This window comes from Penicillium antarcticum, assembly GCF_028974205.1.
Source record: "Penicillium antarcticum strain IBT 31339 chromosome Unknown utg000003l_segment0_segment0, whole genome shotgun sequence".
In the NCBI taxonomy this organism is placed as follows: domain Eukaryota; kingdom Fungi; phylum Ascomycota; class Eurotiomycetes; order Eurotiales; family Aspergillaceae; genus Penicillium; species Penicillium antarcticum.
In genome coordinates, this window is record NW_026695301.1 from 2,279,999 (window position 1) to 2,305,046 (window position 25,048).

Sequence of the window (25,048 nt, forward strand, 5' to 3'; positions counted from 1 at the left end):
CCAACGGTGAATAAGGCGGTGACTGAAGGCGGGTGTTGTCCCTCTGAAAAAGCGGCAATACTTGCTCGCGTTACCGCCCGAGATTTTGATCGCGCTCCACCTTTCTGCCAGCTCGAGCTCTCTTTCCACAGCTTCTCATTCCACCAACCATCATGGAGCCCAAAGACACCGAGGACATCGGTGGCCTTGGTGGCCTGTACTCGGATCTTTGTGCGATCGAGCAGCATTCAAATGTCAATCTCGAACGAATCTGCTTCGAATTAGAGGCACACCTCCCAGATTTCCGAAAGCTCCTCGACAAAACACCAAAGAACAATGCCAGCCGTCAGACTGTCCTCACAGGTAATTGATTCTTGCACGGGTTCTTTGATTGGATCGCTTGTATTACCTCTAGCCTCGACATGTTACTGATGTTGCTTCCAATTTTCTAGGCAAGATCAGCTCTGAAAGCGAAGAATACGAAATCAACTCAGACTTCCAACAAGGCGCACTTCAACTAGCCGACGCCCTGAACATTGATGAAATTGAAGCGGCGTTCAAATTTTTAAAAGCCCAGCGTGATGGCTACATGATGGGCCGGTCCCCTCTGATTGCCGCGCTAATGATGTTTCACGAACACCGTTCGAATACCCTTAGCTGCCTGCGTCTCATTTTTAGACTATCACTCGACTATGAACGTCCAACCATCCAAACCGTCATGCAAACAGCTTTAACACACGTTCTTGGGATCGTGAACAGCCCTCTGCGGCATGCATCAGAATTTGTTCGAAAGGCGTTGAAATCCATGATTGACATTGAGGAATGGATATCACTTCTTGGAGAGCAGCTTCAAAAGGCTACCACGCTGGACCAGGAACTTGATCGAGATATCATGGAGGCTATTGAATACCAACAATCATGCTTGAAAGAACAACATGAGTCACTTGGCGCGATCGTTTGCTACATGTTCAAGGGATCTTTTACGAGCAGCGAGGATGTACGCTTCCTTGTTCAGCAAATAAAGCAAGAAGATCGCTTTGACGGGCTCCTGATACACTACGTTCCTGCCATAATTGCGTCCTTTTTCCAATACGGTTCTCCAGATGGCCCAGGAGCCGTTGAGAGGGAAGCGCGAGACTTGAACCAATTTATCACTGCGACCAATGATCCCCAAGGCTGGAAACTCCCTCACTTCCACGCGGCTGTTACTGCTTTGTGGCTGTCAGTCTACAGTGGATGGTACTTTGACGGTGCCCTGCCCTCGAGTGTCGATCTCAATATCGATGTGGAGAAGGAATCAAAAGAGCGAACTAAGATGTTCAAGTCTTCCCTGGATGATGGAGCACTTGATTTCATGTTGTCCATCTGTGCCGCTGTCAACAATAAAGAGTGGGCCGATCCCGCTCGAAGTGAATTAGTGGCCTTGCTGCTAAAGGAGAGCGTTGTATCATTGCCACAATCTGCTTCATGCTCTGATTTCATGAAAGAACTTCTGATGGAAAATTTTGAGGTTTTTATCGAATCGTGTGTCGCAAACATGCCTGATGCGGTCCGGCATTTGAAGTCGGAAGAGGACTCTCAGAGACTGGACCAAATCACTGCCCTCAGAGACGGCCTTACCTCTAGCCTTCACCGTGGTTTGGTAGAGGTGCGGACTTATCTCGAGTCGTTCCTCATGATCATCTCATTTGCCTTCGAATGCCGCGCGGAAGCGGCTCAAGAATTCTGGGCTGACCCTGAGAGTAACCTCTATGGATTCCTTCAGTGGGCTTCTAAACGACAGACTGTCCCCCGAGTCAGCGCTTTCTGTGAAATGCTTTGTTCAATCTCAGAAGGCCCAGAAAATGCAGCTGCGGCACATCAATTTCTTACAGAGGAAGACAAATTCATGTCTTCCAAATTTAAGCGATCTACCACAATGAATTGGTCGCAAATGTTTGCTGAACTACAACTTCATGCGTCTCGAGTTACTGAGAAACCGAACTCGACCCCTTCGCAAGGCTACCTCGGGATGTTCCTTTCACGGAAACCGGAGCCGGTGGAAATGAATGAGCCTGAAAGCCCCGTGATGCTAACATGCTACCTGCGGCTCATGGGTCATCTATGCAGTCAGAGTGAGGTTGTTCGAGACTGGATGTTACAAAATCAATCATTCAATGTAGTCAATACATTGTTGACTCTGTGCAGCGGTCCCATTCCGTCACACCTCAGAGCAACGGCCTTCACGACACTTGCAGCGCTGATGACTGAAAGGTCTTCTGCTGCTGGCCATCAAATGTGGATGGCAATCGACGAGTGGTTGTCTGGCGGGTCTATGAGTGCATCCGGCAATGTCAAAGTGCCGTTGGTCCCCAACCTCCCTGTGTGGCATCAGCAACAGGCCCTCAAAAAGATTGGAGAGAGTTTTGACCAGACAAATGCATTTGTTGTTCTTGTCAATGCACTCTTTGCCCCTCCCTCTGACCAGGTCAACGATGGCATGTCGCTCCCTTATCCCGTAAATCTAGGGGGGTCGTATCGGATGCCTGGGGTCGGCCCCTACATTGATTTTATTCTAGGTCATGCCTTCTCGAGGAAGGTCCAGGACCTCAACGACCACCAAACCCGTCTTTTGACCTACAACTGCCTAGAGTTTGTGGTGGTAAGCTTGAAGTCATTCAACGAAAACCTAGTCTTGGCTTTGAGCGAGCCGTCTGGGTCCGATCACACCGTGAATGCTTCGTTGATGTCAACGTACGTTGTTGCTCATCCCTTTGCTCGCGTGGTAGAGTGGCTCTTTAATGAAGATGTTCTCAAATCTTTGTTTGCGGCTTCTCAGCAAGACACGGGAGAGATTTGTGTGGCATCATCTGATTCTGTCGTCGTTTTGACTTTGCTCCGGAGCCTGGAGGTAATGACTCTGCTTCTGGATCTTCAGTCGACATACTTGAATGTCGTCAAATCTATCGTCGCCTCCCAGCTTGCACCACATAGAACAAACGTGGCAAATTCTTCGCTTGCCTCATTTGAAGACAGTGTGCTGAGCAATCTTTCTCTCATTCCATTGCTCTGTCTCTATTGTAGTACAGGACACCTGGACCTTGCGATCACATCTATGCAATTGCTGGAAAGACTTACCAGCTCTCGCAAACTCAACAAAATGGCATCCCTGGAATCCGCTCAATGGCGGTCCTCGAACAAGATTGTTGAGGTGCTTGCATCCGAGCTCGATGTGGATAGTGTATCGAAGCCTTTGGTGTTCCATATGACTCCTGACATCAGAGAATTCGATTATGGTCCCGAGGCAGCCAGCTACGTCATTCGAGAAAATATTCTTGCCCTTCTGAGGCGATGTCTGGGAACAATCACAGACCGCCCTACAGTAGCTCATCTTCTCCTTGGCTTCAAGTGTGTGGGACCTAATCTTGAAACCTCAAGCGAAGGACTGTTTGCAGAACAGAGTTCCCTTCTGCATGCCATTGTGGGCTTTTTGAAAGAATATCCTGAGGACCTCGATGGAACCATTGTGTCATGGGTTGTGATTCTCAAACGCATGGCCTTTGAAGTGCTGAAGCATTTGTGGTCATCAAAGCTGGCAGGCTTCGAGACCCTTAGTGAAATGCGATCTATGAATTTGCTTCAAGTCATGTTCGCTAAACAGCCTATCATTGATTCAAACACGATGTGGAGTGGCTTCACTGCTGAAATGGATGATTTCTGGCTCTTTGACGGTGCGGCTGCCATGAGAGAATTCCTGTACTACCGCAGCTTTTTGTTTGAATATGCGGCTGCAGAAATTCGCTCGACGGCCAAGATGGGATCGCAGACCCTACATTCCCAAACAATGGCAGTCTTGCTTGGGAACACTGTGATGGAGAACGGCCAACCAATTCAAAGTCGATCCGTGTTTGACCTCTTCGATTTCGCAGATCTTGGTACTTTGCGGGATTTCGAAAAGCCTGCGCTCTCTTTGCTCGAAGAAATATCTAATCAAGTCAAGTACAGTCCAAAGGATAATAAAATGGACGAGTACAACTTTAATGACTTTCAGGCACTGGTCCGAATGCGGGACGCAGAATTGCCCGCCGCTGAACAACAGCGTTTCAGAGCGGAAGTAACTGTTTTCGAGCAATTCATGAATGCAAGAAACCATCGTCATCGGATCCAAAACTGCCATTATGCAGCTTTCAAGTCTTGGGCGGAGCTTATCTCCACCATGATCGCTTGCTCCGATGGTGACGAAGGAGTCTCCCCAGCTTTCATACTACACTGTCTCCAGTTGATACTTCCTCAGCTTGAGGCTGCCACTGATGACGATCTTCCTTGGGCTCTGGAACTAGCAAAATTGGCGGAAACATTGATTTCTCGCAGTGGAGACGCCATCAATGAAAAGCTTTACCACCTTTTCCAAATTTGCATCCAAGGCATCAACCTGGCAACGGGGCATGTCCTGTTGAGAGAGACATACTACATGGTCTGCACTCAGTACGTCACACGCATCACAACATCTAACGCCAACAAGGGCCTGCGACGTGAGAGCCAACACGCCATTACGAAAGGCTGCCCCGCCCTCGTTGAGACTATCTGCGATGATGCCTTAAATGGTCAAGACTCGTGCCGTGCGTCCGCTCTCTTGCTCTTGAACGGCTTGGCAGTTTTAGACAGCCAGACCGATTGTGTTTTGGCAAAGCACATCTCAGAGGCGAACTGTTTGAGTCTCTTCCTAGATTCTTTGCGGTCTCTTCCCGTCGAGCTCCATCAGGCCCAGGGAACTGGTAAGATTTTCTGTGTACTCTGTTGTGGAATTATTATTGACTGTTATTCAGATACTCCTGCACTCATAGCTTACTATGAATCACTACTTTCTCTACTGCAGCGGCTATCTCAGACCAAGAAAGGGGCCACATATGTTCTCGATGCGGGCCTCTTCCAGACTGTTCGTGATTCGCAACTTTTCGCTGCTGATCCAGACATTGGCATAGGTAGGTCTATCTCTTGATTCCATTCTCCACCGCTTTATGCAGCTTTACTGATTGATCCTCTCAGATATCGATAACCCCAATGCTCTACAAAGATACTACGACCTACTCTTGTCAGTTATGCGCGTCATTGTGTCTGCTGTCTTCTCTCGTGGAATACAAAACCAGCAAATTATACAGCAGACCCGCACATTCCTGGCCGAGAACCGATCCTGCATGGTTGGTATTTTCAAACGGTCTGCAAGAATTGGGAATGCTTCCAATGAACATCAAGAAACTCTAGGCGATCTGAACAAGTCCTTCATTTCTCTTGTTTCTGCCACTGGTTTCACCGAGGTAAGAGAGTCCCAATCTATGGAGTATTTATTACCGTAACTAAAATATCATACCATAGGCTGAGGAGCAAGAAATCCAGCAGACCACGCAATCTGCTATGTTTTCGTGATTTTTATGATTAACTGGGGCGGATTGCATGTATCATTATGACAGGCGCGGTGGTGACGGTCTTGAGCGATTATTACTATGAATTGAACTGCGTCTCACAATTAAACATGCCTTTGAAATTGAAAAAAATAAAAATAAATATTACGCATGACGAGATTCGTAGTAAATCTTTTCACATCCTTGACAAGATTCAGTTCGTCAGAATGGGCAAAAAAAGACGCAAAAAAGAGGCTCAAGGAGAGGGCAAAAGGCTACCCACTAAGTTGCCAGACATACATATCAAATTGATCTCGCTTAGTTTCCACGTGTTGAGCCGAAGAATGACGAAATTTAAGAACTCGCAGCAGTGCTGCATGACACCACGCTTAAGGGAGGAGAGAGTCTCTGTCAGCTCAGATACACGCTGCCTGACTGGGCGGCAACCGACAGCGAAAAGCATGTAACTGAGGATGGAGCGAGTCTTGGAAATGGGGCTTGATTTTTCTACGACAAGAATGTGTGCGTTTTTGATCGGTAAGGAGAGGCGGGTTGTGCATTCGTTGTATCCGAGGCACTAATGGTATTGAGCTGGTACTCCCACTATTTAAAGATCAGCCACGTGCTCGAGGACTATTAGACATACGAACTACGAAATATTATACATTACGATGATTATGAGTGTAACAGGTCAACTGAACATTTGATTGATACTATGTACATACATACCCCTGCAGACAAGACTCGTGCACAGACCACAACCTTAATTTACCTTCTTCCCACTCCCACTTGTTTTCTTCTCCATGCCCCTCGACTTGCGAGAACACATGATGAAAAAATTGTGAGGATGCAGGGATGTCATCTCATACTAGGAAGAAACAGATGTTAGCAAATTTTGGAAGGAGACTGACCAATTTCGATTAGGGGTCACGATTCTTGCTAAAGATTTGCATTCTTAGCTCATGAAACCAAAACACAAAATTGAGTGACTAACTTTAGATGTCATATAATCGAACCACATCCCACTGCCTTCCGCGCGATCCTAGGGGGACGCCATCGAGTCGTGGTGCTGAGTTGCGGTGTCGAGGTGTCGACTCCTAAAACAGAAACAAGTAGCAAGGTCTCAAGAGAGCAGAACAGAGGAAGAAAAGAAGCCAAGAAGAAAGACACAAGAGAAGCAAAGAAGCAAAGAATCACAGAAGCACCGAAGCACCGAAGCACCGAAGAAGAATGTAGAATCCTGACTGAAGTCGAGAGGTTGAAGCCCAGAGAAAACATAGAGTGAAAGAGGTAAAGACTGGAATGACCAAAATCGATTTGTATGGGTCGAGAATTCAGAGTCCGAACATGTTGATCGCCTGAATGCGGAGGACATTGAGCAATCCAGTGACGGAGGAACCAGCCTGAGACATGAGGGAGGTAGCAGAGTCAGGATTGTGGATGACCTTAGGCTGGAGGTTGGTAGTGATTGACCAGAACAAAGCGCTGTCTAGGAGATTTGAAGGAATCCTGCGGATTGGATGCATGTTTCGAGTAGAAGAGGTGATCACTTTGCTGGCGGCATTTGCGGTTGAATGAGTGTTGACAGAAGGAGGTCTGTTGGCCTGTGTTCTCGAAAAGCTGTAAAGAGTGGCATTGAATCGAAACTTTTTGATCGGTTCAACCTTCCGATAGGTCCGGGGGCAAATGAGACTATCAGTGTGCTTAAGAGCATTGCGGTTTTCGATAGTTTTGGCTTCAACAAGAGAGTGTCTCCAGGAAACTGTCTTGCGAGACTTGCCCGAAAAGAGTGTATCGTCAGGTCGAGCAGTAAAGAAGGATCGAATCGTGCGTCCAAGCGAAATGATAGAGTCGAACGAGGATTGAGGCTGGACCGTGACGGCTGGTCGAGACTTGAGAATGGATCGAAGCCGTGGAGGAGAGACAGGGCGAGGCCAGTCTTCCTGTGGAGCCCAGCGAACCGACTTGACGATGCGAGAGGTGGAAGGAGCAGGGGAAACCCGCCGCGCCGAACCAGAGGAGCGAGCCACAATGGAGTGGTTGGCCAGCGACGTCGGAGAAGAAGAAACTTGAACAAGAGGAAGGACAGACAGAATGGGTGACACAGCAGGAGACAAAACGGAAGGCACAATAAGAGGAGCACTGAGAGAAAGAGGGGGAATACGCCGCGGCAAACCAAGGAAGCGTGCTCCGATGGCAGGCTTAGCCAGGGCCAGAGAAGAAAAAGAAGAAGAACCAGGACGTCGCACCAAGGAAAGGTAAGTCGAGATGGGAGAAGAAGGAGGAATACGTCGCACGTCGCTAGAAGAACGGGTCTTCCGGGTCGGGTTGACCAGGGCCGTCGGAAAAGAAGGAGAGAAGTGAGGAGCAGAACGAAGATTGTAGCGGACAGGCATGATGACAGCTTGGAAGCGAGACAAATAGCAATGGGAATGTTTATGAAAAAGCAGTGCTAGTTCAAGAGCCAGTGGCATGGGGAGAAAGAAAAAGAGAAAACAAAACAGTGGGAAATGTCATTAAGTAGGTGCCCAGGACCATGGCAACAGAAGTAACAATAACATCAACAATAACATCAACAATAATATCAATAGAGGACCATGAGGAGGGAGCAGCTCGTTTGTATTGATGTTTACACTACACGAGGAAGGTCCCAATGTTGGTTGCTGGGCAGCCGAGTTAGGGCTAATGCCATGATGAGCAAATATTATGGAGAACAATAAATTAAGGCATACAGGCAGATATTGGTATAACGAGAGGCATAAGTTGATAGTGAGATACATGAAATGATGTGTAATATGAGCGGCATCTACAGGGACATCTAACGGAGTATCTGATGGGCATTTAAACGACTCTCTGACGGCAATTAACCGAATATCTCATAAGCAATTGAAGTGGTCTCTGATCGAGTATATGAGCAAGGCATGAAGCTAAAGTAAAGCCAAGTAGATTAATATATTGGTCCGTATACTCAGTGAAATGATTTGATAGATCTGCAGATCAGCTGCAAGCTCAAGCGCCTGGTGGGAGTATCGTGTGTGCATGCTGCAGATCTTCTCGGTTTTTCTGTGGTTGAAGGCTTTATGTGCCTATTTATACTCGGTCTCAGCCTGTGCTGTATCATATAAGGTAGGGTTATATCAAATCAATTGATTGTAATCGGTAGGCAAAAGCCAAACAAACTTTGTTGTGTATGAATGTTACGTGGCTGTATACAAGCTTCTTGTAAAATGGAACAGTCCATTGGTCCTCTAGGGCCCTTGATTCTTTCAAGAGTAGAGGGTTTTGATTTGTCGCAGTCAGATGGAAATGCGGCTGTTCGTTGTTGAATCCCAAAACTACAACCAGCAAGAGATCAAGACAATGCACAAAGGTCGAACAATCAGATTAAAGAATGGCTAAAAGCTACCCAGAAAAGGGAAACAACTTATCCCGTAAAAAAACTCGCGATGCAAAAAAGCACCAGCATAACTCCAACCCATGACGGAGATAAATAGGACCAGAACAAGAAGAGAAAATACAAAAGAATATATCCCCAATGGAAAAGATCCAGTAGATGATTCATGTATGAAGAAAGGAAAAAGGCGCAACGCAGAAGGGGAATAACTGTAAGGAAACAACCCGATAAGCCCGGCCAGCTGAGAACCAAAGTCTATACAAGTCGTGTCGTGTAAACGCGCTGAGAGAGAACCGGAGAGAGATATATAGGATATGGTAGGGGCTGTGATTTGGTGTGCCCGAAGTTGGAGGGTATGTAACGTATGTGCTGCTTGGGGTCGGAATGTGGGCACATGCATATATCCATGTGCCAAGGCAGGAGGGGATGGGAGACAGAACTGGGGGACAGATGGATGGCAAAGCAACGCTCAATCAAGGATAGCAGGCAGTAAGTGGGATTAATTGGGCTTATGGCCCAAGAAATGGAAATACTGTTGAATATCAACTCTGATGCCAGACCAGATTATGGTGGAGTCGGGGTCTGGCCGACTTCTGGATGGTCGCGGTACTTGTCGCGGGATCGCATGTACATCGCATCTGAGTTTGGATCGCGGGCCGGGTCGATGGGTCGTGGTAAGCTCATCTGGTGCTGTTGTTGTTGTTGCGTCACGACCTCGCGCGCGTAGAACTCTACGAGCATTGTTCCGTATGCCTCCAGCTCTTCAACGGTAATGGCGAGTCGGAAGTCGTTCAAGAGCAGGAACTGAAGTTCCAGGTGATTGAGCTCTATTAATGGGAGACCTCCAACCTGCACATTTAAGAACGGTTAGTTATTTTGATACAAGAGTCAAGAAAAGTGAGCAACCTACCTTCGCGTAACGTGAATTAGTGTAGAACACGTCAGAGAAAAACTTGCTCGCACAGGTCACTCCTGCGATGACCAGTCGATGGATATTAAAGCTATCAACGACGAAGAAATGTGAAAGGGTCTCGGCGTCAGACTGGGGAGAGAGACCCGGCGAAATGGAGTTCGGCCCCTGCGGATCCTGCGCAGCTAAACCAGTAGAGGATGGAGGCGTCACCATAGGCGAGTCGTGCATTTGCTGCGATGTAGGTGATGCCGAAGATGGATCTGAGTCTTCTGAAGGGACCCAGCGACGCTGCAGGTGGTCGAGTTTCCCTCTGTTGACCAGCTCCGTCATGCGGTCAAAGTAGACCAACAAGCTCAGGAACACCTCGTAGGTCGTAGGGCAATATTTGTGTATACGAGTGAGGTAGCTGAGGATCGTGATGCTGGGGACGTTTTTGCCGTGGAATGCGAGGACGCTGGTGGCCTGTGGACTGAGATTTGAGGTGCCATCCGGTGGCGGGATGTGGCGATGGACATGTTCGTGATGCAAATCGTTCGAGGTGGTGATCTTGGTGAGGAGTCCAGCGACCATCTCGATGATCTCCGTGACCGGCATGGAGCTGATCTCGTACTGTCGCTGCGACCCAGCCCTGGACGTTTGCGATCCTCGCGACCCTACGACATCATCATTGGCGAGCCTCTGGATGTGAGACAAGCTCTGGACTCGAATGCGACTCGGAGAATTGACTTCGGATCCCGGCACGGACTGCATTGATTGATGTGTAGGTTGTAATCGCGGTGAATCCGGCGCGGAGCGTGGATCGGTCATCGGTTCTGCCGGGCGGCTATAGGAGTGTGAGTCGGGAGCGAAGGCATTCGGGGACGTCATGGCAGAGGAAGAGGTGAGGTCGGCGCGTGAAGAGGAGAGGTAAGCCGGTATATCGTTCTGCGGCCGAGCAGAGCCTACTGGCGGGGCAATAGAAGTGGGGGTCGATGAGGCGCGTGAATATGCGTGTTCCACGAAGCTCATCTCGAGGTTATTCCTGTTTTTCGTTAGGGTCGAGAGGGTCGAGAAGGAAGAGGGGTTGCTTACGGGGTTGACAAGGAACAAATCAGGATATCCCCAGAAACAGGGAGAGGATCAGCGAGTGTCGATCGAATGCATTGAGAGAGTGTAGCCTAGAAAGTGGTGATGTGGCTTAGGTGGAGATGAAACAAGTCCAGATTACTTCATCTATTTTGATGGGAATATGTCTCTTCGTATCTATCTGAGTAGACCCTAGTCTCTATTGTCTAGAGTTTGGAGTATAAAAGACGGTGTACTTTGGGGGCTTTATATCGGGCGAATAATAGCACGATCTGAACGCCCGTGGTGCCATTGACGCCGGTGATTCCTGTCTGAGCGCCTTCTACCCGTATACAATGAAGACTGGTCTGAATATTTCCCGATATAAACCTGCACATTCCCTTTCTGGGGAACATGGCAGCATGCATAAGTGAGATATGATCTGTTCTACTCAATATCTGAGCTGTCAAAGGATGTCTGCTCACTTGGGATACCTCAACTTCGTCTAATGATGTAATGACCGGGTTATAGGTGTACACGTTGATTATCCCCCGGTCCATTCCAATCGGCATTTATATCCCAGGCAATCCGCTGACCGAGCTCTTCCGACTACTCCTTCTGGTCCCTCGGTACATTACATGCCTAGGAGCATGCACTAGTGTCCGGTGGCAGTACCTCCGAAGCAATCTTGAGCTTGACTGGGATCATGAAACCATTTCATTTGATTGACGCGATATTAGAGCACTTATTAATTCGTCACGCCCGGCCCGGTGTAGCCGTTGTCCGGCAGGTAGAGATGTCTGACAGCGCCGGCCTTGGTCAGGACCACGAGACGAATTACACCACCAGAGCTGCCATCCCACTTGATAGCCTCCTGCAATGCACTCCGCACAAAGTCGATACCCTCTGCCTCTGTCATCTGTTCCCGCCAGTGGGCATCGGTATAACCGTAGATGTAGGTCGAGCCCGAACCGCCGATGGCGAACGACTGCTTGTGAAGGGATCCTCCCAGGGGTATCGAGTACACCTGACCGCCGTGTCGTGGATCGTATCCGGCAATGATGATACCAGCACTGGGGTCTATTAGCATGGATTCAGAGTCTGTAGAGCAGAGCTGCTTACCTCAGCGCATCCTTGTTCTCATAGCACAATTCCTGGAAGAGCGATGCGGCCACCTGTGTGGTGGGAGCCTCGTTGTTCGTTACGCCGTACATGTTGAGGTGGTAGGAGACAATGTCTGCCACAGCCTGAGTGTCTGCGGCCGAACCAGAGCGGCAGCACCAGATGGTGTCGTGCACCTGTGTCAATTTATCGGTCACTCGATTGGCAATGTATGCACCGGTGGTTGTTCGACTGTCGGCACCCAGGATTACACCGTCTTTGAAGTTGATCGCCATGCTGTTGAATTGTTAATAGGATGTTTCGAGATGGTAATGTTCGGGAGCTCCAGCTCAACTCACATCGAGGTTCCAAGGCTAGAAGAAGAATACGTTAGAATATGTCCAGTAACTTTATAACAAACAAATCATCGAGGGCCCAGCTTACTTGACCTCACCAGACTTGAGGTGGTTCATGTCAACGTGAATGCCATCTGGACCTGTTAGCTTGGCTCGGCGGATGACGATAGCTCTGCTCACCTTCACCAAGCATTCCTGATGTTCCGTGAGGGGCGACCATTTTATGCTGCTACCAAGATGATATGACTGAAAAGGCTTGAAGATAAAACAGCAAGGAAGAGAGTTGAGAAGTAAGGGAGACGTAGAGAGGTGATGCTATCATGAACACAGGCAGAAGCTCACGCGGCAGGGCGGTGAGTCCCAGCCCCTGCTGATTGACTTATCATCTTCTCCCCGCGAGACTCCTGAAACTACAGATTTACCTTCTCCCTGGGCTAGTCCCTATTTCCTGTATTCTTCTTTGGTCGCATTGGCCTCCGCTAGTTGATTATTTCCAATACCACAATCTCAACTTCATCTTATCGGATTCCCACTCTAAACCCCCCATCTCCACCATGTCCGAATCACCTCCGCCTCCTTCGTGGAGCATCAGCAACATGGCCAACAGTGCTGCTCAGTTCATGCGGCTACCCGTCCTGGCATCCTCTGGTTTGGCGGTGGTGGCAAGCGGTCTCCTCTATTTCAAGCAGAAGTGCGCGATTGGCATCTAAACCATGGTCTCCGAAGCTAACACTCTGTCCAGTGAACTGATCTACCCCAGAAATGTCCCTGTGGATGCACGAACAAATGTCCCCAGTCCTCGCCAATTCGGTATCACCGACTTTGAGGATCTGCAGATTCCCACTCCCGACGGAGAGTCGCTGCACGCTCTCTTCTTGCGCCAGAAACCCAGTCGATTCTCTCGCAATTTAACTGTCTTGATGTTCCACGGAAATGCAGGCAACATCGGTCACCGTGTTCCCATCGCCAAGGCTGTGCAGGACACTCTCCAGTGTAACGTGTTCATGCTGGAATATCGAGGATATGGAATGTCAACAGGCGTGCCGGATGAAGGAGGCCTCAAGATCGATGCGCAGACTGGCCTGGACTATTTAAGAAACCGTGCAGAGACGAGTGATACAAAGATTGTTGTATACGGACAAAGTCTTGGGGGTGCCGTGGCTATCAACCTAGTTGCTAGCAACCAAGAGCCCGGCGATATTACAGGATTGATCCTTGAGAATACCTTCCTGAGTATTCGCAAGCTAATTCCAAAGTAAGTTTGAACGATTTTGAGTCATTGGGTCCAATCAATGCTGACTCTGATCTAGTGTCTTCCCCCCTGCGCGATATCTCGCGCGTTTCTGCCATCAATATTGGAACAGTGAGGAGGCCCTACCTAAGATCACTCATACACCTATTCTCTTCATGAGTGGTCTCAAGGATGAGCTTGTGCCGTACGTAACTCTACACTTTTGTCTTTCCATTACTTACATGTTCTAGGCCATCGAACATGACCCAATTATTCGCTGTTTGCAACTCGGAGACTAAAGTCTGGCGCACACTCCCAAACGGTGGTCATAATGATTCCGTTGCAGAGCCTGGATACTTTGATCACATCCATTCCTTCATCACCGAGGAAGTACTAGCTAACAAGGAGTGAACCCTACGACTTACTTCTCTTCGCCACAATTCACGTCTTCTTTTCAACCTCTATTTTAATAATCGGCTGCCAAGAGAACAGCCATCATACACCCCTTCGGTCCTCGATACCTAAGAATCAGTTGACTGGCACAGTCAATCATGATCATGATACCCCAAACAACGCAACCAATACACGAATTTTACATTGCATTCATCCAAGGATCAGGGTCTAATCGCCCTGTAAGAGTGAGCTTTCTCTTCTTTGCTGCTATATTTTCCCTGTTTCTATTTCGCTTCTTGTTCCTACTGGCGTCAACTTACTCTCGGTGTTTTCACTATCGGTCCGATGTATGGCGTGGCACATGTATTTTTGTTAAACTTTTCATTTTTATCCATTGCTTTCGGGCTCTGTTAATTACTTGTTTCTGTGTAAATACTAAATGGGGAACCCCTTCAAATCAATTTCTATGTGAGAATAGCCTTGTTCTGCCCTCCATGAATCTTTGATCATGAAGCCTTGGCGGTGAATATCAAGTCCGGTCAAGCATGTTATTCACTATAATATTCTCAGTTTGTGTAATTGCAAATCGTCTATTTATCAATCTTGATAGACTCAATGCTCATATGATATCAGTGCTCCTAGAGGGTCATTAAAAGCTCACACATCATCGCCCCGCCATGCTACTCTCGGGAAATGAAAGACGCATCTTCGTCGACATATACGACCTCTTTGTTGACACAAGATCCAAGAAATATAAATAATCCAACCAGCAAAACAATGGAAACTCCACAAAACTCTAAAGAATGTAATGAAATAAACACCGTCCGGACCCCAGCAATGGACTGGTATCAACCAATCCTCAAACACCCCCCACAACAAACCCTAGAAATATTCCTAGACTATGTACACATAGACTCGAAAGAGCCAGCCAAAGAAGTACATACAGGCAATTCGCGACAAATCATGGTAAATATAAGATAATAAACCCTTCCTTCCTTCCTTCCTTCCTTCCATCTAAACGGTACAGAGACGCATACAGTATCTGTATATCCCCATTTGTATTAATTGATACTATCAAGTCCAGCCAGCACTCAACTAAATATAATGCTATGAATTGTCTTTTTATTTGCGCAGGTCTTTTTATATGTTAATGTTCCCTCCCATATGCCTGTTTGTACGTGCATTCGTTGCACTGATGTATATGTATGTATGTATACATACATACATATACATAAATGCTGGCAACGTGGTCAATCAATCAACAACGTTTCTAATATATTTGAACAGCAGACTAAAGTCCCAATTGGCCAATTAAATAATACACGGAGGGAAGAAAGGATGCGTGTGTGTTTATTGTCTATCTAGTAAGAGATAGAACAAAAACAAAAACAAAAAAAGAACAGGCCCGAGCCGCGGATTGAACGCGGGACCTCGCGCATATATGCTTAGGTGTTTGAATACCCTAAGCGCGAATCATACCACTAGACCACCCGGGCTGTCATGTGATAACCATCTCAACCTATAAATATAAGACCTAGAAACAGAGATGCATACAAGTTAGCGCTGGAGTATTAACCTAGTTTACCCTAAACAGAACAGAGTATAGTCTCGAATGTATATATAAGGACATCAATTCAACTTCCATAATCTATCCAACTAGCAACCAGGATAGAAAAGAAGACTATATAATACAAGCCCAATCAAATAGAGAAGAGAACAAACTACTGAAGTCTTTCAGATTCCTCCAAAAGCTCCTCAATCTTAAAGTTCTCCACATCACCCCGAGTGAACATACGAACAAGCTCACCCTTGCGGCCATTAGCCTGACCCTCAAAGTCATAGAACCGCTGCAAGCAACTGACAAGGAAAGTAGCCTCAGTAGTGTCAACACCACGATCCGGCACGACCTGTCCATGCATAAGGACCAAACCCTTATCATCTGCCAAATCAAGGTGGTGGGTAACGGTAGTATGAGGCTGGGCGAAGGAGCCATGCATCTTATAAGCACCGAGGTTAGTGAAGATCACAGTAGAGGTGTGGGTGTTAGAAGGCGAGGGCATGGAGCCCTCAGCAGGCGGATGGAAAGCCCACTGCAAGAAGTGAATCTCGGCAGCAGCTCCAGCTCCCTCGAGGTTCTGCGCATCGGCTTCCTCGGCGGGGATCTCTGCGCGCGGGAGGGGCAGCACGAATTGCGGGTTCTGACGCGCTGCTTGGGCAATGCGCTTGTATGTGTCCAGTGTGATGACCGCGGAGATTGAGTGAGAGTTCTCTGCGTGGCGGAGGCGCCAGAGGGCTTCGATTTCCTTAGCTGGGAGATCGCGGATCTTCTCGACGTCGAGGTATGTGCTCAGAGGCTTTACGGGGCTCGAGTCGCCGCCTGACACGCGGCGTGCGGCCTTTGCGGTGGCTGATTCCTGGCCTGGGGGCGGAGGTGGGTGGAAGGCTGGGGGTGTGCCTGGGACTGCAGTTGTAGAGATGGGGGAGCTGGGCTCTGGGGTTGCGGCAGTGGATGCTTTGCGACGGAGATCGGAGATCTTTTCGCTGTAGGCTTCTTTCAATGATTCGACCGATTCATGGCCCTCTCTACATTGGAAGCATTAGTATAAAATCTGCAAATTTGTCGAAGTAAACTTACTCCTTGGCCTTCTGGTCCAGCTTGGCGCGGTACTTGTCCTGAACATATTTGGGATCGTGATGAGAAGCAAGGAAGCGGACGTCGTGAACCTGAGCCCATCGACGCTGCTGGTGGCGCAGCAGGTGAGTGCTGCCACGGAAAGCAGATTGGAAACTCCTCAATTGCAAAGATGCCATTTTGACCAGTGTGAAGTACAACTTGGAATGTCTCCGAATCTCCAAAAGAATTGCCCGAACTATGGGATGACATAATCACACTGACGTAAGCAATATTACGCCGTCCTTAATACCTCCAGCATTGAAGATGCGGTATTTCATACAAACTATGCTAGATATGTTATCTATTAGGACAAGATCAAGTTATATACCCTTAATCTTTAGTATATAATCCAGACAAACTCACCAGATCGACGCCGCATGGACCCTTAGCCATTTGTCAGCACTTTGCCCAAGAGCGCCATATGAACTATAACTTTAATCCCAACCACAAACCTAGCATCAACATCTCCTCAATTGAAATTACAATCCTACGCATATACAAAAGATCCAACCCAAAAATGTCTTTCACTCAAAAAGAATTCAGCACCCCACCACCGCATCCACCAGCAGGCACACCCCAAAACGCCGAATCAGCACTCCCCTGGTACTCAATAGCACCAGGAGTCTGGGAATTCCTCTTAAACGGAGATCCAGAGCATAAAGCTGCACTACAATGGTGGGAGCCAAATGCCGTCTCAGCGCAGACTGAGCCTATCACTCATACCTACACGGAAGAGGTTTGCACGTTGCGCGGTGGGCTGGAAGATGTTACACTAGGCAAGACGTGGAGCATCGGTTCTTATGCTTATCGACATCCTGGTATGGAGCATGGGCCGTATCGGGCTTCCGAGGAAGGGTGTTTGCAGTTTGTCAAGGTTATGCCTGTATCGGATGAGAAGTAGATTTATGGATGAATTGGGTTGGGAATGTGGATACCGATTATCATGATTACGGAATTGCGTTTGATAATTCTTCTTTTTTTGGTATTTCTGTTCTCGCTTTTTTGGTTGTGTACAGAAATATCAAAATTCAATGCTCAATGCTTCCGGACTCCATATGATGCCCGGCGTAAAATATCATGAAAGCTCACAGATAGATGGTGAAGCTTATCGTAATGCAATGATGCATAGACGCATGTTTTTTTGCTCATAAATTCGAGGAACTAGACAGCAACATCTGTGGCAGAGGAAGCTTCTTCCTCAGCTGGAGCTAGAGCTGGAGCTGGAGTGGGGCCATCTTCTTTAGGAGTATCGGACTCGGCCCCGGCCCCAGCTTCGGGCTTGCCCTGAGGGTCCTCATGAGTAACCGCCTCTGTCTTCTGCTCCCGTCCCACCTCCAACTGTTCCTCTTTCTCCTCTGCCGCTTCCTCAGCGTCTTCCCAATTATCAACAACCTGCGGAACAGGCTGCTTAGCACGCAAAGACTTGCCAGCACCAACACCAGAGCGAAGGACCAAACGTTCCTTCTTAGCACCTTCATCACCATCAAGAGCTGAGTAAATAGACTTGCTCACGAATGAATTTTGAAGAGGTGTGCTGCTCCTCGTGCTGGCACCGCTGCCACCTTTACTTCTCGAAGCAACTTGAGCCCAGCCATCTCCAGCATTAGCCTGTGCCTTGATGGATTCACGAGCTGCCTTTGCTTCAAGGGCAGCAGCTCGTCGAGCCTCTTGCTCCTTGGTCCGCTCTCGCTCGCGGAGCTTGACGCACTCGCGTACACTCATGCCGCCGATGCCGATTGTGGAGCTGCTTCCCATACCGAACAGGGGAGGCGTCCAGGCTACTGGCTTGAGGACGAAGACGTGTCGATGGGGTTCCGGGTCGTGGCTTTCTGTCACGAAGCCCCAGTCTGCGGCGAGGGAGTGTGCAAATGCACGTAGAGTGGGTTTGGCTGGCTGGAAGCGGAATGATCGAGTTGATTTGTCCGCTGCGGCCAAGGAGTGAAGGTTTGATTCGATTGTTTGAAGGGTTGCGAGAGGCGCCGAGGATGCAAGTTTGATGTACTGGTTGAGGGTCTCCTCCGAGTACGGGAGATTCTCTGCAGTGATGGTTTGTGCAGTGGTTTGTTGGTTGATATCGACGCCCAGAGCGGAAGCCAAAGAGCGGTTCCGTTCAAGACGCGTACATTCGTCGTCGCAGGACAGAGGTGTAAGCTCTGGCTGGCGCTGAGGAGATTGTATCTGGCCCTTGGATGTAACAGCCTTTGCTGCATTACAGCGTCTTTGTTGCCGAAGTCGTCCACAGCTACATGTCACTGTGAGCATGGCCGAGCATGGCGTCTTCTCAGGGCACGCATAAGGCGCATGGCATGCATCCGTGCAAGGGTGCCCGCAAATGGTCTTGGTCTTACCACAGGCCTGGGTGCAAGGCTTGCTTGCATCTTCGCAATCACCGGGACGATGACAGTCCTTTCGGCAAAAGTGAGAGCCACATTTAAGCGGCTGCTTACAGACCTGACCACAGCGGGCATCTGCCAGCCAGCAAGGAACATTCTTGAGCACTTGCTTGCCACAAAGACACGCTTTCTCAGTCAAGAATGGACACTTGGGACAGTTCTCCTCGTCGGTGTGGCAGTTATGCGCAGCCTGAGGATGTCCACATGCCTTTGGACGCTCGCAAGGGTAGTGGCAAGGCGGCGGCTTCATGCCACATGGCTGCGGTGGATACAGAACGGACCTTCCGCAGTTACACGCAATCTCCTCAAAGACGGCCTCTCTACAGGTATTGCATGCACCTTTGTGGCAAAGCTCTGGACAAGTATGTCGTCCGCATTTCAGCGTGCGACCACAGATACGAGTACAGATATGTTCTGCCTCAATGTCCTCTTCAGCAGGGCGAAGGTGCGGTCTAAGCTTGCGACGTGCTGCTTGACGCTCAAGTGCCTTTTGCTCTCCTGGACAGCATCTTTCAGTGCAGGTATGGCGACCACAGTGCAGAGTCGCCTTGCACTGACGTGGACACTGAGGAGGCTCAACAGCGCCTTGGTGACATATACTCATGTTATCAGTACGACCGCACTGACACTTAATGTTCACACGAAGCAAGCAAGCACGACAGGGCCCGGTATGGCACAACTGCTGGCAAGCATGACCACAAGGCAAGACCTTGCCACATGGTTTCTCGCAATTCAGAATCGGATCTTCGCAAGATGCCCGAGGGGTGTATCCTGAAATCTCAGATAGTGGTGTCTTACCGCAAGCGCAACGGTCAACAACATCTGGTGATCGTGGGCAATGAGCAGGGTGTGAATCTTGCGGATGGCAGTCTTTCTGGCAGGAATGTACGCCACAATCGAAAGAACGACCGCAAGTATCTCCACAGCCAAAGCAGCCAGTCCATTCGTCCTCCGAACCATCTTCACGAACGAGTCGACTTTCCTTCTCATCGTCCTTAGAGCTGCACAGCATTTCGGTCTGTAGCTTGCCGCAATAACAACGACCCTCGATATCAACTTCACAACGGCCACACAGGCCCTCATGACATGGGAGAGGACATGTATGTTCTCCACATGGCAGTAAGTCACCACAGATCTCACCACAGCTCCACCCATTCTCATAGTCAGTATCCTGGCATCGCTTCTTCGTAGAGTTCAGACCACAGAAACAGTGCTGTGTCGGGCCCATGGCAGTGCAGGGCAGACAAGGACCAGCATGACAAGTTGAATCGCAAGGATGAGGACAGCCCTTGCGAGGTCGAGAACATGTCTGACCACAAGAGTGTGGAGGCAGACCAGGAAGCGGCCTAGGATCAACTTCTTTTTCACACCAACAGGTGTAATTGGAAGGAAAGTTCTGATGTGAAAGATTGCAACCAGGACAACGCCAAGCACGAGGAGTAGAGCTTTCTTGTCCGTCTTCTGGACCAGAAGCCCTTTGGGCAGCTGCACCTTCGTTTTTAGACCATTTCTTGACACAGGTCAAATGGAAAACCGTCCAACATAGCTCACAAGACCAGACCTTAGATCTGCGACCCAACTCACTACAACAAATAGGACATTCGTACAGGTTGTGAGAAATATCTTCGTGGATTCGTGTGGCGAGATCGTCGGCCGTTGACTTTGTGGTGACCTTCGGTGGGGCCGGCGCTCTAGCTTTCCCCTTTCCCTTATTCGACTGTCCTGATTGTTTTCCTGCTGAAGATGATGGCATACCCGGTACGAAATCCGGCACATCAGCCCTAAGAGAATGGTCATGCAAATGCCCCGCACCGTCGTCTGAGGCTGGACCAGGTTGTGTCAATTGAGCCTCAAAGCCGCGCGCTCTCATGCCGCGACTTCTTACAGGCGGTCGTGTCTCTTGACTTTCCTGCGCGGCCTTTTGACTCTGTCCCCGTGGGAGCGCATTACCCCGGTTTCTCCGTCCTCTCCCTTCCCTATTTCCTCTCCGCGGGCGAGACGTATCATTTTGATGATTGGGCTGTTGCGATGCTGGAGCCGGTTGCGAAGAAGGAGGCGGCGGTTGCGTCTGTGTTGTCGCTTGACCTTCACCCCCAGGAGCAGGTCGTTGTTGACCTTCACGGTTTCCAGAACCCCGCCCTCTGCGCCTAGACCTAGGAGCACGCGGGGGCCGAGGCCCAGATGGGATTGAAGCCTCGGTTGTTGGAGCTGACATAGCCAAAGAAACGCCTGAAACCTGAGCAGTCACGCCCAATATGCTCATATGATGTCGGTGATTTTCTCAATGCGGTTGAGCGGGTTGCGAGAAAGTGGTAGTCGATGGATATAATCGCTTTAAGAGGAAGCTCAAAGAGCAAGATATGGACAAAAGGAACGTAAGTAATATGATCCAAAGTAACACGAAAGGTAAGCAAAAGGCAATTGCCCTCCGAGAGGAATAGTAACAGAACGAATTATCTAGAAGGCGATGAAAGCTCTCATGGGCAGTATAAGGCGGCGTGTTTAAGGCGGTGACGTAGTGGCCAATTGATGTGAGTCAGGAATTACATAACATGACTCATTGTGTCTTGGACCCTCAGTGGATCTTGGCGATCTATAAACATGTAGTTGTATACAATTGAGTCACATTGGATACGATCTCACGGGGTTGGTTGTCCTGGTTGGTGGAGAGTATGTATTTTATGCTTTTATGCCCCACCTAGACAGAGAAAGTTACAATCCATACAAACTTTTAAAGCCCCCTTGAATGCCAGCGCTTAGCTGCAGCTCCTGATGAGACTAACCAATGCAATATAGTCCCGAGCCGAATTAATATGAACAGAATGCAACAATGAAGCCTCACATCAAAACTCAAAAAGAAGCATAGCGCTATGCAAAACAAAACCCAGCCTAGTCAACTCATAAAAAAGACCAAGACCACCTTCCAGGGCCAGGTTCAAGTCCACAATCATCGATCATAGATCATTTTCAACGCCATACTCAAATAAACACAACAATCTCACCACGATCATTGCGACGAAGTCTCAAAGCCCTCCACAAATCCTTCTCATCATCAAATCGGCGATCCTGATATTCCTGATCATCATACTCATCCGAAAGATTGCGATGGAAGCGCTTGAGAGTCTTGTTAACCGAGCAACCACGCTCACTACCACTCGAAACCAGCGAGAGGAAGTGATGAGCCAGCTCACGCTGCAAATCCTCATCGGTGCGCGCAGGAGGCTTGGACTGCTTGTAGACTTCGACCTGACGACCCTCGGGAGAGTGGGAACGACGCTCATCAACCTGCTTCAGACGGCGGGAAGGACGGTCACCGTCAGTGGGGTTGCTGCTCTTGCGCTTGGACTTGCGACTTTCACGGCTTTCGGCGTGGCCGTCACGGGAACGGTGGGATTTCTTGCTCTTGCGGACTTCGAGCTGGTCATCGTTGCTGGAGGCGCTGCCGCGACGGGCGCGGACAACGGCCTTGGAGGTTACTTCGGTGTTACCTCCGTTGGCGCTGGAGACGGATGAACCGCCGAACATTGAGGAGACGAGGCGCTCGGCGCGGTTTCGCATGGAGATCCCTAGGCCTGGGTCGCCGTTTCCGTTGACTTCCTTGCCGTTGCGGCGTGTGCGCTTGATGGGCGAGGATGTGTCTTGGTAGGCGCCGCGGCGGGCGTCCGGGCTGTCGTCTGGGGACGCAGAGCGCATCATTCGGTTAAGACCACCAGTCAGGCCGGAGTGAGCGAGCATGGGTGTGCCGGCGTTGTTGATGATGCTTGATGGGGCGTCCACCATGTCGGTGTCGACTTCGCCGGGGGTGCTGAGGACCTCGGGCTGGCCGCGCTTGCGCTTCTTCTCGCTGACGGTGCCGGCGTGCTTCTCTTCCTTGCGCTTCTTCTTCTTCTCCTTGGGGGCCGGGGTGACGAATTCAGTTGAGACATTCGGGGGAGAGTTCGAGTGGGGAATGTTGCCGGCGCCATATGAGAAGCCATTCTGCTTGTAGGCGATATCGTAGTTCTGGGCCTCATCATCGGTGGTAGGGTTGGCTTCGAACTTGGCAAGCGAATCGCTGGGCTCGAAGACTGACTTGGCATTCGACTTCATCTTCATCTGCTCCTTGGGCGTAAGAGAGACCTTGGACGCGTTGGGGGTCTCATCGGCAACCAGGTAGTCGAACACATTGACAGGCTTGTTGTTATCGACCTTGGCAGCAGGAGTCCTCACCTCACCAGCAGGCGGGGGTGTAGGAGCAGGGGGAGGGGGAGCATTCTTGAGACCCTCGCCATCGGAGCCGTCCTCGACACGGGGCTGCTGGTGGTTGGCGTTGGGGTTCTGCTTCTGGCTCTGGGGATTCTTCGCGGTGTTCGGTCCCTTCTTTTGGCCCTTGCCTGGTTTCTCTTTGTAAAGAGCTCCTTGGTATTTTTGCGCTTCGCTCATGCAGGACTGTATGAGTTGTTAGCAGTTGTATCCCCTTGCTATGGCTCAAGCCCGGCCTTGAAGCCTCGAGACCATGTAACAATGTGATCATGTCCTGACGTACCGTGTGTGATCTGTATTCGGTGCCGTAGAAGTGCACCATGCAATCAATGCAGGTGAAGGTGGCGCCGCGACATTGGTTGCGATGAGGGTCAAGCTTCTTCTTGGTGAGGATATCACCGCATGCCTACCACACATGTGTAAGTATCCATTCAAGGTCCAGGGAGACGCATTTGTGTCGCAAGCGCAAGACCGGAGTTGTTTGACTTACTTCGCAAGAGAAAGACACCATGTTGACTGAAGATCGCCCCCACGTAAAAGGCGTTGGTACAACAGGTGTGAGGGAAAAAAGACAACCGAACAATAATGTGTCGGAAGGCTGAAGTTCAAGATTGAGGCGCAATCTGCAAATGCGACTCGGTTTGTTGTCGGAGGTGAATGCGACGCAATGTTTCGCGACAAATTGTTGGAGGAGGGGCGGTATCCCTTGGAAGAAATCCACCAGATAAACCAACAGCAATGCAAGTCTGACAGGTCAAGCGCTTAAGAACCAAATCTTTTGTTTCTTGGTTTTTTTCCTTTTTTTGCGCGTCGAAATTTGGCGCGCAAATCGACGCTAGCCGGGATTGGACCACGCTAGGCTGCTTTGGGTAGTATGGCGGCGCGTCGGAGGTTTGGTCTCTTCTTCTTCCTATCAATATTGAAGAAGTTGTTGGCTTTTCTTTAAATCAATGATCAGAAGAGAAGATATACTTTTCTCTTATCAGCTACGGGACCATTTCCTATTTTCATGTGAACTGGGTGGACTAAGAAGAACCGGCTGATGGCCGATCAATACCCCAAGATCAACCAGGTCTGTCAGGAGACCCCAAGCGTTCATTTGTCAGAGATGACCCGAGACTGGTTCTTACGACTTCTACATCCCTCCTGGCTCTATTTTTGGCTGAAACCCAACCTAGATAGGATTCCTTCGTGTCATGCATTTGATATCCTGCGCTAATGCGCAGCCGTACACACTAGGATTGGCGGCATTTGGGGCCATTTGGGGGTCTTTCATCATGACTACACATGCAACTACACTAGACTAGACTAGCAGCTTGTTGGTATCACGAGGGTGCGACATGGCGATATCATCTTTGCGCTGCTTCTCGTTGAAAGGAAAAGTTTATTCGGTTCTTCTTTCTGTTGAGGGACATGGCATGTACGACAGATACGCTTTTAGTGTGTTCTGCCGGTCAGGGATATACTGGGCTTGTCAGGTCATGCGTGCTTGTGCTTGATCACCAGATAGGATGATCTTTGCGAGAATGTGAAAGTCTTGGTCTTGTCTTGACTGGTAGTATAGTCTGGCTATCTCTAGTTGCTCCAGTACAGTGCTTATTTAAGCATAGCTATCCAGGCTAAATAGGGTTAGTTGCAAGGTTGAAGCATCCTACGCAGAGTCTTCGGAAGCATGCTTCTGTGCTCTCCACTTAACTTTATGTCTATGAAGACCAAAGGTTACATCCACTGATATAGTGCAATATCATAATGCAAGGAATCTACCCCACCTCTTCAACCTTCAAAAGCCACACGCAAAACATAAAGGGTATATTGATGATTTCGACGATCTATTACTGTACAAGGGAGACCAGCTCCATATGAATAACCAACCCGAGCCAAGGACCCAGAGTAAATCAAATGCAAGCCAAACAGGATTGGCAAATGAGACCTAGATCTGAATGCATGAGA

The 25,048-nt window shown here is 49.2% G+C and overlaps 10 protein-coding genes across 10 annotated transcripts; 3 read left to right on the top strand and 7 right to left on the bottom strand.

Annotated features, from left to right (window-relative positions):
- Positions 1–152: 152 nt before the first annotated feature.
- On the top strand, positions 153–5,382 carry N7508_003572 (nuclear pore complex Nup192/Nup205 family protein; the record flags this gene model as incomplete). The annotated part of the gene is made up of 5 exons (XM_058461638.1): positions 153–342; positions 432–4,733; positions 4,785–4,940; positions 5,005–5,273; positions 5,332–5,382. 5 exons carry the CDS (start codon positions 153–155, stop codon positions 5,380–5,382), a joined length of 4,968 nt encoding a protein of 1,655 aa, XP_058322215.1.
- Positions 5,383–6,691: 1,309 nt separating this feature from the next.
- N7508_003573 (uncharacterized protein) lies at positions 6,692–7,753 on the bottom strand (the record flags this gene model as incomplete). The annotated part of the gene is made up of 1 exon (XM_058461639.1): positions 6,692–7,753. The coding sequence occupies one exon, from the start codon at positions 7,751–7,753 to the stop codon at positions 6,692–6,694; it is 1,062 nt and encodes a 353-aa protein (XP_058322216.1).
- A 1,562-nt stretch (positions 7,754–9,315) lies between these two features.
- N7508_003574 (putative cyclin-dependent protein kinase complex component) lies at positions 9,316–10,672 on the bottom strand (the record flags this gene model as incomplete). Its single annotated transcript, XM_058461640.1, has 2 exons — positions 9,316–9,600; positions 9,662–10,672. 2 exons carry the CDS (start codon positions 10,670–10,672, stop codon positions 9,316–9,318), a joined length of 1,296 nt encoding a protein of 431 aa, XP_058322217.1.
- Positions 10,673–11,456: 784 nt separating this feature from the next.
- pre3 (proteasome core particle subunit beta 1) lies at positions 11,457–12,385 on the bottom strand (the record flags this gene model as incomplete). The annotated part of the gene is made up of 5 exons (XM_058461641.1): positions 11,457–11,781; positions 11,831–12,106; positions 12,169–12,183; positions 12,254–12,299; positions 12,346–12,385. 5 exons carry the CDS (start codon positions 12,383–12,385, stop codon positions 11,457–11,459), a joined length of 702 nt encoding a protein of 233 aa, XP_058322218.1.
- A 334-nt stretch (positions 12,386–12,719) lies between these two features.
- Positions 12,720–13,807, top strand: N7508_003576 (alpha/beta hydrolase; the record flags this gene model as incomplete). The annotated part of the gene is made up of 4 exons (XM_058461642.1): positions 12,720–12,856; positions 12,908–13,420; positions 13,476–13,601; positions 13,648–13,807. 4 exons carry the CDS (start codon positions 12,720–12,722, stop codon positions 13,805–13,807), a joined length of 936 nt encoding a protein of 311 aa, XP_058322219.1.
- A 1,703-nt stretch (positions 13,808–15,510) lies between these two features.
- Positions 15,511–16,600, bottom strand: N7508_003577 (ATP11 family protein; the record flags this gene model as incomplete). The annotated part of the gene is made up of 2 exons (XM_058461643.1): positions 15,511–16,372; positions 16,425–16,600. The coding sequence occupies 2 exons, from the start codon at positions 16,598–16,600 to the stop codon at positions 15,511–15,513; spliced, it is 1,038 nt and encodes a 345-aa protein (XP_058322220.1).
- Positions 16,601–16,980: 380 nt separating this feature from the next.
- On the top strand, positions 16,981–17,364 carry N7508_003578 (uncharacterized protein; the record flags this gene model as incomplete). The annotated part of the gene is made up of 1 exon (XM_058461644.1): positions 16,981–17,364. One exon carries the CDS (start codon positions 16,981–16,983, stop codon positions 17,362–17,364), a length of 384 nt encoding a protein of 127 aa, XP_058322221.1.
- Positions 17,365–17,624: 260 nt separating this feature from the next.
- N7508_003579 (uncharacterized protein) lies at positions 17,625–19,460 on the bottom strand (the record flags this gene model as incomplete). Its single annotated transcript, XM_058461645.1, has 1 exon — positions 17,625–19,460. The coding sequence occupies one exon, from the start codon at positions 19,458–19,460 to the stop codon at positions 17,625–17,627; it is 1,836 nt and encodes a 611-aa protein (XP_058322222.1).
- Positions 19,461–20,050: 590 nt separating this feature from the next.
- N7508_003580 (uncharacterized protein) lies at positions 20,051–21,071 on the bottom strand (the record flags this gene model as incomplete). The annotated part of the gene is made up of 2 exons (XM_058461646.1): positions 20,051–20,366; positions 20,464–21,071. The coding sequence occupies 2 exons, from the start codon at positions 21,069–21,071 to the stop codon at positions 20,051–20,053; spliced, it is 924 nt and encodes a 307-aa protein (XP_058322223.1).
- Positions 21,072–21,835: 764 nt separating this feature from the next.
- On the bottom strand, positions 21,836–23,609 carry N7508_003581 (LYAR-type C2HC zinc finger protein; the record flags this gene model as incomplete). Its single annotated transcript, XM_058461647.1, has 3 exons — positions 21,836–23,284; positions 23,382–23,504; positions 23,589–23,609. 3 exons carry the CDS (start codon positions 23,607–23,609, stop codon positions 21,836–21,838), a joined length of 1,593 nt encoding a protein of 530 aa, XP_058322224.1.
- Between the last annotated feature and the right edge of the window lie 1,439 nt (positions 23,610–25,048).